General features: G+C 30.4%; 1 protein-coding gene across 6 annotated transcripts in view; it reads left to right on the top strand.

The window, feature by feature from the left end:
- LOC145263728 (nostrin-like) overlaps nt 1-15,117 on the top strand; it is a 605,851-nt gene extending 590,734 nt beyond the window's left edge. For 5 of the 6 annotated variants that reach the window (XM_080120706.1, XM_080120701.1, XM_080120702.1 and 2 more), the window contains 7 exons: nt 1,132-1,251; nt 3,294-3,402; nt 5,204-5,292; nt 7,407-7,535; nt 9,016-9,157; nt 9,852-9,977; nt 14,069-14,595. In XM_080120706.1, coding sequence (XP_079976832.1) covers nt 1,132-1,251; nt 3,294-3,402; nt 5,204-5,292; nt 7,407-7,535; nt 9,016-9,157; nt 9,852-9,977; nt 14,069-14,172 — 819 coding nt within the window. In that variant the 3' untranslated portion in view covers nt 14,173-14,595. Of the gene's footprint in view, nt 1-1,131; nt 1,252-3,293; nt 3,403-5,203; nt 5,293-7,406; nt 7,536-9,015; nt 9,158-9,851; nt 9,978-14,068 lie in introns of all 6 variants that reach the window. The other variant, XM_080120704.1, reaches the window with a different exon arrangement.
- Nucleotides 15,118-17,179: the final 2,062 nt, after the last annotated feature.

The raw sequence follows: 17,179 nt of genomic DNA, 5'->3' as shown, positions 1-17,179 counted from the left end.
TGGTTAAGAATTGAATTCTGTACATACAAATATATAACCATATACACATACCTAACTTCATATGTATGTGTCTAATACCTAACTTTATATGGTTATGTTGGTTAAAGCATAATATTTATTTATAAATATATTAATGCATTAAGGAAACTGCACTTTCACAAAAGACTTAGTTTACAAAAAAAAATGTACATGAGAATCGACCGTTCAATCATCAGTCCTAAACACATTCTGAAAGAATTTTTCTTGTTTGGAAAGTTTAATAAATTTTTTTTTTTTTTTTTATTACATTTTCACCCCAAACAAGACACAGTGCCACTTTGATGTAGGGGGCTACTATCAAGGACACATAAGTTGCAGGGATACTATGTAGGGAGTTGAGCAGCAAGCAAGGTGTCTGTTTACATTACACTTGAACTTCTGCATGTCAGTATAGTTAGGGAAGCAGGAACCCGGAAGGGATTTCCAAAGTCTAGCAGTTCTGGGGAAGAAACTATTAGAGTACAAGGCTTTCTTACATCTACAGATCTCTACTGTGTAGGGTGGAACTTTGTTGCTTGTCAGGGGTATTTATATCAAGGGCTTCTTATTCGTTAGAGCATCCACCATTAAAATACTTGTAGAACAGGCAGAGTGATGCAATATTTCGTCGATGGGACAGAGGTTGAAACTTAGATGACAGTTCAGGACCTATCAGGTTGTCAACTCTCTTTTGAACCCTGTCCAGGAGTGAGGGACTAGTAGCAGATGCGCCAGCCCAAATGTGACAACACTACTCCATACAAACTATAAATTGGAAAAGAAAAGGTCTTTTGAAACCTTAGTCTAATTAAGAAGTAAATCTGAGAAATAAACTAGAGAAATAGAAAATATATAGAAAATGACTGAAGAATTTGAACAAGGGCGATAACTCTCTCTCAGATATACATGGAGTTATATTTTCCTTCTCTAAAGCTAAGCTTAAAGCTGGAATTAAAACAAAATTTTGCTTTTATGAAAATAAAATTTGCACAAATTAAATTTTGTATTTTGTTTGTCTCTATTTCAAACACCATTCCCCCTTTTTAAAACGGCTATGATCCTTGTTTAATGTTTCTTGTGCCATTTTCCTTCAAAATATATTTATATTTCCAGATTTGTGAAAAACTCGATAAATCTGTTAGCCAAGTGGATCTCAAAGAAGACTTGCAGAACTTAATGAAAGAACGAGGGACTGGACCGCCACAACCGCACCAAATTTTGTTTGACTGCTATGTAAATATTTGTTTTTATTTTTGTCTAGATGTTGTGTTATCTATGAAAAGTTCTGTTGTATTTAAGTGTGAAAAAGTATAGTAATGACTTCTTAAATTGAGATTCAAATTCGCACAATGCTCACCTTGAGGGGTGCTTCTTCGTTATTAGTGCGAAAATTGAAATATTGAATTTAAAAAAAAAAAGCAAACAGTATCTACTTAAGAGTCAGGTTGCAGTAATGAGCATATACAAAAATTATGAAAAACGGTAAGGTAGAAAAGTAATTATGAATGAAAACAGTTTTTGAAAACAATTATACAACATTGAGTTTTGCTAATTTGGCCCAAGATTTCAGAAAATTATGACCTCCCTTGTTATGAGTCGAACTTTCCAGTTTTTTTTTTTTTCAAAACTCAATGTTCACTAATTGTCTTCAAAAACTATTTTCATTCCAAATTAATTTTCTACCTAATCGTTTTTCATAATTTTTGGATATGTTCATTACTGCGACATGACAATTAAGTAGATACCATTGGTTTTATTTGAAGTTCAATATTATAATTTTCAAATTTCGTTCCAATAATGAAGAAACACCCATTGAGGAAAACTAAATTGGTTCTTGTCCAGAATTCCCTCTATATTAAAAATAGATAAATAAATAAATCTGTATGATATTCGTACCTGTGATGAAACAAAAATCTCATAAATTCATCAAGTAGTTTTATTTTTAAATAAGAAAATCATTTTTAAGCGATTAGTTGGCATTTGAATTCAGTTATCTCCCTTTGTTTTCGTTTATGTTACAACATAAATCTCGCAAGTTTTAAATTATTGTTATCTCTTTTGTGTTTTGAAACTGTTTTTAAAAAAGAAGGACGAGACAGTTGCTCCTTCAATTTGCATAAAATTTATAATTTACTTATTTAAAAATAATACTACTTGGTCAATTTACATAATTTTCGGAATATGATATTTTCGTTTCTTACGAATGCATCCATCATACTGATTTTTCTTTATTTTTGTTGTTTAATATAGGGTGAATTCTGGACAAGAACCAAGAAGTCTCGGTACTGTACAGTTGTATCAAGACATTAAAAAATGAAAATATTGAAAAAAAGGTTATATTGTATGTATCCATTATGGAATGAAGTTCTCCGGAAAAAAATTTCGCTTCAAGTAGTTTTTTGTCTTTTTATGCAGCAAAAAAACAATTTGTTATGATACCGAGCAAAAGGTTCGATTTTTAGGAAGAAAAGTTAGTATTAAATATGGGGATGGAGTGTCAGTGCTTTAAACTGAGTTATCTCCCCGTGGCATGTTAAAAAAATTCAAAGATGTCCACCTTATACGCGCTGTCATAAAAACGTGTTTTTCCGCAGTGGAAAAAAAAATTACTTGATCAAATTTAGTGAAATTTTTTTAGATCTTCAGTCTAAAACGGATACATACAATATTTTATTTTTCGATATTTTTATTTTTTAATGTCTTAGTTAAACTGTACAAGTGCCAAAATCTCTAACCAATAATTTCTGCTTTAGAAAAATGGGTGCTTATTTAAATTGGCACTTTTAGTGGCAATTAAAAGTAAAGAAAATACAGAAAAGTCTGTATGATGTATGTACTCACTACAGAATGAAAATGTCATATTCCGAAAATTACGTAAATCTATCAAATATTTTATTTAAAGCTAAGAAAATAAAAATGAACGATTTTTTTGCAATTTTACTACTGAACTGCATTGGAATAAAGCTGAGTTTTTCAACTTCAATTTCAGTTGTCTCCCCTTTTTATTTCATTGGATTTAATCTTGGCAGACGAAAACATCATGGCTCGCTTAGTTGTAAAACTTGATTTTCTTAAATAAAAAAAAAAATTACTTGATCAATTTATGTGATTTTTGGAATATTTCATCTTCATTCCATGACTAGTTTGTACGTCATACAAACTTTTCTGTATTTTCTTTACTTTTAATTGCTGCCATAAGTGCTAATCCAAATAAGCACCTAAAAATGGTAATAAGATGTAATTGTGTTTTTTTTTTTTTTTTTACTAAATTTCAGGCTGAAGACTTGACGTTAAATATGCATCCGGACCGTAGGAAACAAGCTTTGAAAAGTTACTTATTTTATATTAAATCTGCTTTGGAACGAGAAAGGAAAGGAAAAGAAGGTAAGATTTTATCCCTTATGGCCATCCTTACATTTTCAAATTATCGCAGTTTTGCATATGTTTTTATTTCTATTTTGCATATTTTGAAGAGATGTTTTTAAAAAAAAAAATTGAATCATTGAAAAGTAGCTGAAGTACTCATCTATGCTGGGTTTCTCAGTTTTTCTTAATTTCTTTAGCCAAAATTAGAAATTAAGAATGTCTATTAAATGTTTTTCATCCATTTTTTATTTTTAAAAAACGATGCTTGTCTAGAATTTAAAAAAAAAAAAAGAAAAAGAATTACAGAAACGTTTTTACAATGTACGTACTCATTGTGAAATGAAAATGTTCTAAAAAATCATGCAAATTATTTAAGTAATTTTTTTTTATATATGTATATAAATATCGAAAATTATTTTTTTGTGATTTTTAACAATCATAGCTGTAGCTGATTTTAATCTATGTTTCTGAAGAGCTTGTTAAGGGAGGTAACCAGTGATGAATTTTGAATATGGTGAAATAAGACATGTCATTCTTGTTACCTCATAAATTTTCTGTTTAGAAGAGAGTCACAACTTATCAAACCCCAAAGGCCACTTTAGGATAAGAGTTAATAAATGTAAGGTGGTAGTGTAGTAATCGTAAAATGATCCAACACTTTTTCCAGCAATATTGGCAACAGATTTGATGTGTTCCATTTCAGATCAGATTTCTTATAAAAAAACTACTTGATAAATTTACATCATTTTTGGAATATGACATTTTCATTCCATGACGGATACGTACGTCATATAGATTTTTATTTATTTTTGTTTTTTAATTAGGTTGAATTCCAGAAATATTAAAGTTATGGTGATTAAAACATTATGACAAAAAAAAAAAAAAACATTTGTCTAGTGTGAGATTCAAACACATAACATGACATCAAATATTAGAAGCTTTATCCAGAAAGTCACAAAGTCACTTCCACAAAGTCTCCAATCTAATGAAAATATTTTTCCCTTTTTTAACCTATGAGTTCAGCATAGGGATTTATACTTCTCCACATTGGTTTAAAATAGTTTGTCTAAAATAAAGAAATATAAATACAAAATAAGAAATTGGATTATGTTAAATAAAGCTGTTTTTTTTTTTACCTCTGCTTTCTGTTCAGCAGAAGTATTGCTAGTTTATAATGACAAAAAGTTCCTTCTGATTAATATTTACATAATTCCAAAGTGATTTTCTACAAAAAAAAACTAGCCTTTACTTTGAATTATATTTTAAAATTTTACATTTAAAAGATAATATTTACTTTTAAATATTTTTTTAATATATTGTAATAAAAATATATATTTTTAATTATTATTTTTTTTAATATTAAAAAACTTTAACTTAAAAAAAAACATTTCGGTGTAAAGGCTAAAAAAATGTATTTTTATTATAAGATATTTAAAAAATTTCAGTGAGGCCTATTTTTTTTTTTTTTTTTTTTTTTTTTGCAAAATTTGGAAATATATTTTTATGACATAAAACCATTCTGAATCCAATTTTTTTGCAAAATAGATTAAAAAAATATTTTTTGATTATAATATATTTTATTAAAAATAAAACCATTCCAAAAGAAAAATCATGTCAAAGTAAAGATTAGTTTTTTGTGTAGAGTTTTTACAATTAAACTGGAATTACATAATTGCCAGTTTATAACAAAGAAGTCTGGTCTGATTTTGAATAGCTGTACAAAACAGAATTACAGCACAAAAATCGAAAGCCTACATTAAATGCATGAAATGTATTAATTTAAAAAGAAAATATATATATATATTTTTTTTTTTTTAAGGTGTTGAAAAATTAATGCAAGTGTACAAAGATCGACCAAATTTTGCAGACTCTGATGCCCAAGATGATGCAAAGAACCGATTGATGCAGGTATAAGATTTTCGATCTGAATGTTCTTGAATGTTTTTTTTTGTTCATACTTCATTACCTCCCTTTAAGTCACCTTGGAATTTCCCATTTCAATGGACTTGTCTAATTGCTGTACAATTTATCAAGAACATCTGGTAAAACTTTCATTAAATGCAAACCTTTTCTGATCGATCCTTATTTATATAAAATTAGGTGTGTGTGTTTATATATTTATATGTACAGGATTCAATCCTAAACTAATTAACCAATTTTGAAACACATCTGGTCATAATGTTAAGTTGAATGTAGTTTGTTGCAAAAAAGTAAAGGTAGGGAGCGAAATCCTTTGTGATGATTCAAAAAATATTTCAGATTTGCATTGATTTTTATTCATTGTTATTAAACAGCAATTAAGCAAGATTCTTTGAATTTCAATGTCTTCTCCTTAACCTTAAGTCTTAAATTTTAGATATTTTTCTAGACACAAAATCATGTCATGAATTTTGATCAAAATTAGAATAATAGTTCTAGAGAAGGTTTAGAGCAATATACAAAGTAACTTCAATAAGTTTCCAGACATTCGTATGGGCACTTTTATTGATAGTACACTCATGAAACTCTAGTCCTCTTCAAAGCTCCGGTAGCAATGAACTTGTACCATTCCAACAATTTCTGGAAGGCTCCATGGATGTCCTTTTGTGTGAGCATGTCAATGACCCTCATCACAGCCTCTTTCATCTCCTCAATTGTCTCATAATGACAGCCTCTAAGGTTTTCCTTGAGCTTAGGGAATAACCAAAAGTCATAGGGAGCAAAATATGGACTATAGGGAGGGTGAGGAACTGTCTTGTTGCCATGACAACGTCTTTCTTTCTAATCTTTTCTGAGCACTCTTAGGACAAACTTCACGCATGTCTTCTGCATTTTTAGTTCCTCACAAATAATTGTGTGTACAGTTCCCACACTGACATCAAACTGTGCACTTATTGTTTCTATAGACACACAACGGTCCTTATCCATCAAATTCTTTATTTGGTCAATTAGTTCTGGTGTTCTGACTTCCTTACTCCTCCTACACCTCTCATCATCCCTCACAGACTCCTTGCCTTCTTTGAATCTCTTATACCACTCAAAATCTGATGCTCGATTCATGCAAGATGATCCAAAAGCAGTGTGAAGCATTCCATACGTTTCTGTGGCATTTTTTCCAAGTTTAAAACAGAATCTTATTGTATATCATCTTCTAAAGTGTTGTTACATTTTTGAAATTCACCAGCTGTGACAATCAAGCATTGGTGGTGTGTATTCCAATTCTTGCTATAGCTGTTCATTTGAACCTGCAGTCATGAAAATGGGTCAGTCATCTCATAAGATGTGTAGCAATAACATACTGAATTTTCAAGGATTGATATGACAATTTTTAATGCCTGTGTAAAACTATGTCTGGAAACTTTTTGAAGGCACATCATATTTTGATTTTAATCTTTGTAAAGGAACATTCAAATGTTAGCAGCTGGACTTTAAAGTAATAAACAGATTTAGAAATAATAAAACTTACAAATAGTTTTCAAGCTATGCAGGTTGATAGAATGTTAAATTTTCTATCATTTGTTAATATTTATTGTATACTAGCCTGGAGGAAAAGAATGTGAAAAGAAAAAAAAAGAAAACATGACGTCTTTGCTGTTGTGCGCATAGCCAAACCGGAAGTGACGTAGGTTTAAATTAAGGCTAGTCAATTGAAAAGAGGGGATGACTTTCAAAAATATTGGGGGGGAAAAAAAGCGACCCCCTCCTTGTAGAAAAGTGCCTAGTTGAGAGTGAAGGAATTAATGTTTTTAGCCAATTTTTTAATATTTATCCGAAAGGTCGAGCTTCAAAATAATACCAATCTCGTGAAAATTTGTTGCCTCTGTCAAAAGTTGTAGACAGACATACATACATATATACATACATACATACATACATACATTTAAACAGACAGGTGAGATTTATATTATAGATTTCTTTCTCTCTGTCCTTTTCTTATTGTTAACTATACTATTTTTTTGCCCTAGTTTTAAATTTGATCAATTTATTAAACTTTTCTGTGCTTTTCTTTTTCAAAACTTAACCTTAAAATGATTTTGTTTAAGGTAACGTTTACGCTGAACTTCCTGGAGGCAAGTCACAGTAAGATTAATTCGGCCCTCGCTGTGTTAAATGGAGAGAGTAAGATAAACAACAGGTTCGGTCCTTATCTTGAATCTGTACGAGATAAACAGGTAAGTCAAAAAGTTTTGTCTTTTTATACCAGTTAGCATGGCTACATGGTGGTTGCTTGGAAACATGAATAACAAAATTAGAAGAGTTGAAAAGTGTGTAGAACATCTTTCTTTTAAAACTCGTCTCTCTCTCTCTCTTCTTTCTCTCCTACTCCCCTTTCTCTATTACACACACTATATATATATATATATATATATATATATATATATATATATATATATATATATATATATATATATATAAAAAATAAAAATCTTATTGCTCTGTTTACCACATTGAGCTCTCATACCCGGATTTCCTCTGGATTTATTCCATTATAACACTATATATATATATATATATATATATATACATATATACACACACACACACACACACACACACAATATATAAAACTTCCTTTTGTTGACTACATAATAATAGTAAAAAGTTTATCTAAATGTTAACCTTTGAAATGGTGCGACATGCACTCCGTGTGACCCTTGTCAAAATCTATACTAGCTGACTTACTCACTACTAGCGTAGGATCCCTTAAATATGACATTTACATCTTCTTTTATGAAGTCTTAAAGGATCCAAGGTCGATGCAGTGTACTCATTGCCCCCAAAACTCTATACACGTAAACACATCCTTATAATCCAGTGACAAGATTTTCCCACGCTTACTTACAAAGGATGGCATCAAAGACTAAATCTGTTCTTACTTGAGCAGCAAAGGATGCAAGGGGACTTCGTTCTGGCCTACCATCATCACATCAATCTAGAGAACATTTTTACCCAAACACTTGAATGTACCATCATCATCTTCACTTGGACAGAAAAAGGGCAGCATTCTCTATCCATAATTCTACTCTTTGGAACATTCTGCGAGAATAATAATGCTTACCATATCTAGGGTTTTAAAGTCACTTTTTTTTTCTTTTTTTTTTTTAATTTTTTTTTTTTTTTTTACTCTATTGCCACTGGAACATAAGGGGCTACTATTTGGGACCATGTCTAACAGGGGATTGTTGGTAGTTGAGTAGCGAGATGTCTGTTCACATTACATTTAAACTTCTGAATGTCAATATAGTCAGGGAAGCAAGGAAGGAATCCCAAAGTCTAGCAGTCCAAAAGAAGAAACTATTAAAATAGAAGGCTTTCCAGCATCTAGGGATCTCAACAGTGAAGGTGTGGGATTTTGCTGCTTGTTAGATAAATCATAAGTATGAACGTCAAGTGCTATGAGTTCATCTCTGGATAAATATTCAGGCGTATATCTTTTTATTTTGTTGCATTTTGCTATTTCTGCCTACAAAATCGATTGATTCTGTTTCTAAAGGTCAACATCATCTTCATCTCAATTGAATCAGCATCTCATTTTCAGAATGTAAAAACATGAATCTCATTTTATAAGAAAATAAAATTCTTCATGAGAATTATTTCTTATTTTTCTTTTTATTGAAACAATTTAAATGCTATTTTTTTTTTTTTCTTCAGGGCATTCCAACGACAACTTTAAGGCTTCCACTCAACATGGCGTTAGAGTCAGGTAGTACTTATCTGGCGAGTTCAAACAGCACCGGAAGTGTTCAGCTTTCACCCCCTGCGTCTCCATACGACCAAGATTTCGACCACGAAGGTATGCAATATTTTATTTAGATTTACTGTAACAATGTCTGCTAATTCTAAGATCATACAAGTAATTCCATTCTACAAATGAACGAATTATGAAAAAATACTGTTTTTCTTAGGTTGAAGCACAAATGAACCATGATAATAGACTTTTGACTTTCTGTAAATTTAAAAGCTTCTAAACCTAAACATTGATTCCATGAACAAAGCTTCTTTCTTAGAACTTGCACGCCTGTGAAATTCTGTTCCATTTTCCTGCTTTCCAACTGACTACAATAGGGTCATATTCGAGTCCAACGTGAATAAATTCTTGATGAGCCATCAAATACTTAAATACAACAAATATCAAAAAATTGGCTAAAAACATTAATTCTTTTACCCTCAACTGGGCCGTTTTCTAAGGAGAGGTCACTTTTTTCATCAACATTTTTGCAAGTCATTCAAAACCATCGCATCAACGACATCGCATAAAACTATTTTGAACGCACGTGATGTCACAATCGCAGTGGCCGCATCAATAAGACCGTTTGCTTTTTTTTATCCCCTTTTCCTCCTGTGCGTTATGGGTTCGAGCCTGCCTACTACTCCTAATTTTTTGCTTACACACACCTCTACATGCTGGGCAACGCCGGGCACTCAGGCTAGTCTGTAATAAAACCAACTGTGCTTTTTTCTGATCTATACATTTTTTTGCTTTTCAGATTTTTCTGACGATGAAGAATTTGACAATAATTATGAATACCCAAGCAGTGTTGGAAGTTACAATCAATGCCGTGTCATATATGAATATTCTGCAAATGCTACCGATGAACTAGACATTAAACCTGGTTAGTATTTCTTTTTCTCATCATTATTATTATATTTAGTTTAAAAGAAAAAAGAAGCTGACCCCGATTGTACTATAAAACCTGATTTTTCACATGACAAAAACATTTTCTGAATGTTTTACTTTAAACTAGTTTATACACGGTGGAACGATAAAATTGTTGCCCCAAAGAAAACAACACTACAGTTTTATTTTAAAACTTTTACTGAAAAAAAATCCATTCAGGTAATTTGATTATGTAGTACAGCTGACATCTATTCAATGTAGCCACCTTCAGCCTCAATCACCGCCTTGATACAGGTCCAAAACTGGGAGCATTTGTTTTTCACAATCGCCCGCAGGAGCAGTGAATATTCAGTGAATGGTGGGCAATCCGGTTAACTTTGGTATTGTGGGAAGTCATGTTGGTGATGTTCTCGATGTATGACCAAATATAGTTCAGGTCGGAGGAGGAAGGGGGCCTGTGAGAAAAGGGTACTCTTCAGCACATCCAGGTACACTTTGGTGTTAACTTTCAAGCTGACTTCGAAGATGTGAGGTGGCATGATGTGGCCCTCACTTGAAACCAGATGAGAAGAGATATAATTTCAAACACCACAAATCATTTGTTTATTTGCATATTTTAAAACTAAACATTAGGAATAATTTGCTGGTGGACTAATTTGCAAAAATAATAAAAAATGAAAAAATAATAAAAAATAAAAAAAATAATAAAAAAATAATAAAAAATAAAAAAAATAAAAAAAAATAATAAAAAATAAAAAATAATAAAAAATGATAAAAAATAATAAAAAATAAAAAAATCAAATTCAATCTGTGTTTGTTTACACTATCATAATAATAAAATAATAAAAAATAAAAAAAATAATAAAAATAAAAAATAATAAAAAATAAAAAAAATTAAAAAAATAAAAAATAATAAAAAATAAAAAAATAATAAAAAATAATAAAAAATAAAAAATAATAAAAAATAAAAAAATCAAATTCAATCTGTGTTTGTTTACACTATCATGTCAGCTGATATTTGGGTTTGACTTCTGCTTCATGTTTTGTTTTAAAATATGCAAACGAAGAAATGATTTGTGGCGATTTTAAAAGGTACCTCTCCTTTTATCATAAATTGAACTCCTTAATAAGAAAAAATTAAAATAAAACAGCCGGGCTTGAACAGGGATCATTTGATCTGTATTTGAATGCTCTACCACTCAGCTATATCTCCAGATGAGAATAAATCTGTTTTTTTTTTGTTTTTTTTTTAAATAAATGATTTGTTGAGATTTTATTATCTCCCTTGACCGGTGTAACATAAAATATTCTCCTGTAAAAATTCTTTTTTGTCTGTAAGAGAAGAAAGACTATTTTTAAGATCGGATTTTTTTGATTTTCAATATTTATTGGATGAATTTCTGTACAAAACATATCTAAGAACACTGCCAGACATATAAATTACTCTTGTGTGAAATTTGCAAAAGATAGGCTCAGCCATTTCAGAACCTATGAAGATGGCACTCACTCACACACACATACACATATATATATATATATATATATATATATATATATATATATATATTAGTGTTGGGATGATTAATCGGAATCAGAAAAATTTGAACTTTTGGGGCATCAGAATCGGAAAAAATTATACCTATCTGCCGATGCTAAAACCATTCCTTCAGTTGTCATTTTTACTTGATTTTGTTTAAAATAAAATCTTTCGATGCTTGTAGTAATAATAAAATAATAAACATTTATTGAATTTTAAAATACCTTTAAAATTAAAATCTATAGATCATCCCACACACAAGTGCGTTTTTATGTTTGAGGAAATATCTGCACTTTTAATGCGAGTTTTTACGATAATGGGGAAAAAGTAACGACTCTACCGTTAAATGTTTAGAGGTATATTAGAATCGAAATCAGGAATTTAGTACGGAATCAGTAATAATGTTACAATCGTCCCATCACTAATACATATATATATAGGAGAAACCTCTTTAGGCCATTGCATTTTGAAGGCTGCTCATCTTTTTACTTTACTGCTGGCTTTTTTTCCTCTTCTGATGAGAAGCATTTAGCTTCGAAATGCCATGACCTAAAGAGGTTTCTCCCTTATTCCTCTTTCTGTAAATCATTGATTTTTATCTTATTCTATTGTTTGTTCCTTTTATCCAGGTAGAGCTTCTTTTTTATCGAGATAGGTTTGCCTTACTACTGAAAATTTATTTTTCAGTTTAATTTTCATTACGTGTGTGTGTGTACATATATATGTATATATATATATATATGTATGTATGTATATATATATATATATATATATATATGAATGAAAAATTAAAATTTTGCAAATTACAATTGTTGCGTGTTGAGACTGTACACCCACACACACAGGGCGGTCTGCAGGCTAAAAGCAAAGAGTGATGAGATCAACCTGTCAAAACTGACGTCATCAGAGGTGAATAGATCAAGTAATTGACCTCACATCTGCTGGGGTTAAACACCTACGAGAGAACAGGTCAATATAAACAAGCGAGGTGGAAGAGAAGTGAGTTAGTCAGACAGCGATAATGGTCGCCACAAGTTATCACTAATATCTGCCCACCTCCCACTCTCTCCCCTCCTGTCTATTGATTGAAGCACGCAACATGAAGTGAAAAATAAAAGAATTTTTTTTTTTTTTTGTCGTTGTGAGTTTTTTTCTTGGCTGATGAGAAACTGCTATTTGTTCAGCATCACAATTTACAACATTTATTTTTTGAACAAAGGATACAAAATAATGATGATTATTTCTTTATTCCATGGAGTTTCAAAGAATGGCTCTTACTTATCCTCAGAGGAAAATAACTTTTCTATAGACTAGCTATGATATATATATATATATATATATATATCTTTGAAGTCCTTCAACCATAAACACTACATTGTAAAAAAAAAATTAATCCCAAGTCCTTCGTTGTAAAACTATTTTGCTTGTAAGTTGTTTAGTCTCTTGCAGACACTGTATTAGTTTGCTTGCAATAATTCTTTTTTAAACTCACATTCACCCCTAACAAAACATATCACCACTTGGACGTAAGGGGCTACTATTTGAGACCATGCCTAGGAAAGATTCACACTAGTCCTAATGTTATTTTAGATATCATCAGGTGTTTACCATAAAAATAAAATGTTTCGGGGATTTAAATACAAAAAGTATATTAAGCTATGGCTTTTCAGCAAAGTTGATCAAACACACCTCCCGTAAAAAACAAGAACAAATATATATGAACAAACATGCCTAGTTTTTTATATGAATAGAAATGATTTTTTTTAGTCCCCTGACAAAAGGAGGGTGGATCTATAAATTTACCCTTGTCCGTTCGCACTTTTCTCAATAACTACGTCGTGGAATTTTTTGAAATTTTGTACAAACATTAAACATGAGTAAAAAACAGAACAAATTTTTCGGGAAAACTCCAGTTTTTCCCCTAGGGGGTGCCTTTCGGTTTAAAATTGCTAAAATTGGCACTTTTGTGCTTATTAAAAACAGATTGATGCCTTGGATTTTTATAAAACTTTCTGAAAAGTTGTAACTAACTGATTTCTATATAATTTTGTTTGTTTATACTTCACGATAACTCTTGGGCTCTAGGGGCTCTTTTAGGGCTAATAAAAACATTCCATTTTTGCGACTATTTTACCATATTTGTCCATGGTGCTGAACTCAAATTTAAATTTAGGGACTTTTGAAACTAAATGGGGCAGGGGGTGGGATGCAAATGATGGACTTCATGATGGAGTCATTTCTTTTTTATGCATGGTGCAAAACTCAAATTTGCATATGTTAAGACCTAAAACTGCACTGTTTATTCATTTTCACCAGGATTTGATGTCTCCTGGTTGCTTTTGGGGCTAAATGGGGAGGGGACAAATGCTGAACTTAGTCATTTTTTATGCCTCGTTCAATGTGCACTCATGGGGGACCATGCATGCTTCACTTGTTTTACTCTACGGTGTACTTATATTCTTATATGTCTGTATGTGTATACATATAAATAAAGATCTGATTAAACAAAATGTATTTTTATCTTTTTTTTTTTTTTTTTTTTTTTTCAGGTGAGGTAATCAATATATACAATCGGCAGCCAGATGGATGGTGGCAAGGTGAACTTAATGGAAAAGTGGGAATCTTCCCAGCCAATTATGTGGAAGAAATTTAGTTTGGACATGAATGAGTGATTCGTACCAATTTCCATTTTTTTTTCTTTTTTTTTTTTTTTTTTTCTGTACTTAAGATAGCGAACAGACAAAATCAGGTGAAACGAGTGAGAGAGATTAAAAAAAAAAAAGGATAAAAGACTAGTAAATGATGATTGGATTATCTCTTACACAGAAACCTTTCTACATCAGTTCAGTCTGGTCTGAAATTTTGGTTCCTTGTCCGACATTTAGTTTTCCTGACAATTTCAGAAAAGCCAAATTTGTCATCAAACCAGTTTGGCTCATTATTTATTTTTTTTTTCTGTCGGATTTGAAATCATTTCCAGTTTTGCTTTCTTTTCTCTCTTAGTTTTCCAAAAATGAAGAATTTCTCTGAACTCTTTGTATTTCGTGCACACAATAAAAGTCATATGAATATCTTATGATTGCTTTACTCACAAATTTCTCTCACTCAAATTCACATGCCCTCTCATCCTCCCAAATAATTTTGCCTGGAAAAAAAACGTCAAAATTGAAGAGATAAAAATGGAAATACAAAAAAAAAAAAAAATCAAACCAAACCAAAAAATTCTTTTCTTGAAAAAAAAAATTTTTTTTTAAATAATAATTTGTAAAAAATGAAAATCTCTTTAAAAAAAAGAAATTCAATTTGCATTCAATTTCAAGAGAAGACATTTAACAAAGATTGAAAATTGTTTTTAATAAAAACTAAATTTCCTATAAACTGAAAAACAAACACTCAGACTTTGAAAGAGAAAAAAAAAACTTAAAAATGAAGAAAAAAAAAAATTCAAATGTTTTTTTTTGTTCTTTTTTTATTTATTTTGTTTTTTTGTTGTTTTTAAGTTAATTTTTTTTTCAGGAACCAAGAAAGTTTTTTTGTTACAGGCTCTTTGATTTTAGAAATGTCTAACAATTAGATAAAAATTAAAATATCACAATCACCATTTGTTGATGTTGTTAAAATAATTTTTTTTTAAATATCAAATTTTGATCTGTTACAGCCAGCTTTTTCTGAATGCCAAATTTTGCCTTTGAATATTTGGAAAATTCAAATTATTTTTCTTTTTGTATTATAAAAACTATATTTATAGTTATGATTAGCTCAAATAACATACTGTTTCTTCCTCTCTTGAACACGAATAATACTAATATAGTAGTGACAGAGGGGATGTATTTGTTTTGTTTTACAGCATGTCAGCCTTTTTCAGGTCATTTAATGCCAAATCAAGTTGGATTCTTTGAAAAAAATTCTTTAAAATATTACTCTGTGAAAAAAAAAACAAAAAAAACCTTTAACAAAAATTGAGGATACAGATACAAGCCATAACAGGTTTAAATACGGTGATGCCTAGATAAGGAACTATAAAAATGATCAAATTAAAATAACACAAAACAATGATCACCATTTGTTCATACTGTTAAAATACACGGTGCTTGCTAGAATTCTTCCTATATTAAAACACAAAAATAATGAAAATTCTGTATGATGTATGTACCCGTTACGGAAAGAAAATATTGTATTCCAAAAATGAAGTAAATTGATCAGGTAGTTTTATTTTTAAATAAGAAAATCAAATTTTATGAGTAACCGAAGAATAGCTGTTTTGTCCACTATTTTGAAAACAATAAAAAAGAAATAGAGGGTGATAACTCAACAATAATTCAAACTTGTGAGATTTATGGTTGTAATGCTTATGAATTCCCATTAATTGTTTAAAAGTGATTTTCTTTATAAAAATAAAACTACTTGATGAATTTATGTGATTTTTTGAAATATGATGTTTTCGTTTCATCACATACATCATACAGATTTTTTATTTTTTATTTTTTTTAGGGTAATTCTGGACAAGAATCAAATAAATTTCTTAAAAATATGTAATTTTGATCTGTTACGACCAGCTTTATTGGAATGGTTGTCTTTTAAGTTTTTGGAAAAATTCAAATTAATTACTTCTTTTATTATATGAATAGCTCAAATAACTTGTACTGTCTCTCCCTCTCTTGAACAAGAATAATACCAAATTAGCAATAACAAAGGGCGTTCAATAACTAATGCCCTTGATCCATTTCTCATAGCAGTAGATCAACAAAACTTGCTAAAGTCATTAGTCTTTCTTTATATAGAAACTACCCAGGTTACACATTTCTCCCATTGTTTGATCTAGATGAAATCAAACAACAGGAAGTGGTCAGAGGTATTACTTATTTAACATCCCTCGTAAATACAACCTCTAACGTAGAGATTTAAATATGGTGATGCCAAGACAGACAACCATAAATGCTTTAGATAGAAGAACAGTAAAAAAACTGATTGTAAAAAAAAACCAGCAGCAAAAGAACTAACCATAACGTTAACCCTAACTGTGACGCTAACCCTAACTCACCAACATAAGAAATGCCAAAGAGAAAGGAGTGCAAAAGACGAGAGTGTGATATCGAGGCCAATGACACTGCTGTGTTAGTATAATCAGACTTGGTTAGTGTTCAGGAGAGCTGAATAAACTTATTAGATCACTAAAAGAAAAATGTGACCCATTGGGTCAGCGATTGTTCTCGTCTTATATGTTATTTGAGAATAACATTCAAGATACGAGAACAATAGTCTGAATAATTTACGTTATCAGTTCTCATCTAAAAAAAAAAAAAAAAAAAAGTTCCGAAACAAAATAACTTTTTATTCATAAATAATTGATGAACGAAAGAACCATATGTTCTGGTGATGGAAGTAGTCTTGAAAGGAGAACCATTTTTGTAATAGACAAATGATCAAAAAAAATTCAAAAAATGTGTCCGAAGAAATAACTCATATAGAGAAAAGAAAATTATCAACTTGCGAATATTAAATGTAGTTGTCGCACGCAAAAATAGGCAACATCAAGCCAGACAAAGAAGCTTTGAGTTGTAAAGAATTTCAGTTAAATATTTGTGGCTTAAGAATTTTTTTTATCTCCCTTCATTATTCTAAATTAAATATGGCATAATCACGTTTGACACACCAGTTCC

This window comes from Euprymna scolopes, chromosome 39, assembly GCF_053919585.1.
Source record: "Euprymna scolopes isolate OS-2025 chromosome 39, ASM5391958v1, whole genome shotgun sequence".
NCBI lineage: Eukaryota > Metazoa > Mollusca > Cephalopoda > Sepiida > Sepiolidae > Euprymna > Euprymna scolopes.
The sequence above is the reverse complement of the archived record's forward strand: the minus strand, read 5'-3'. Positions and strand labels throughout refer to the sequence as shown.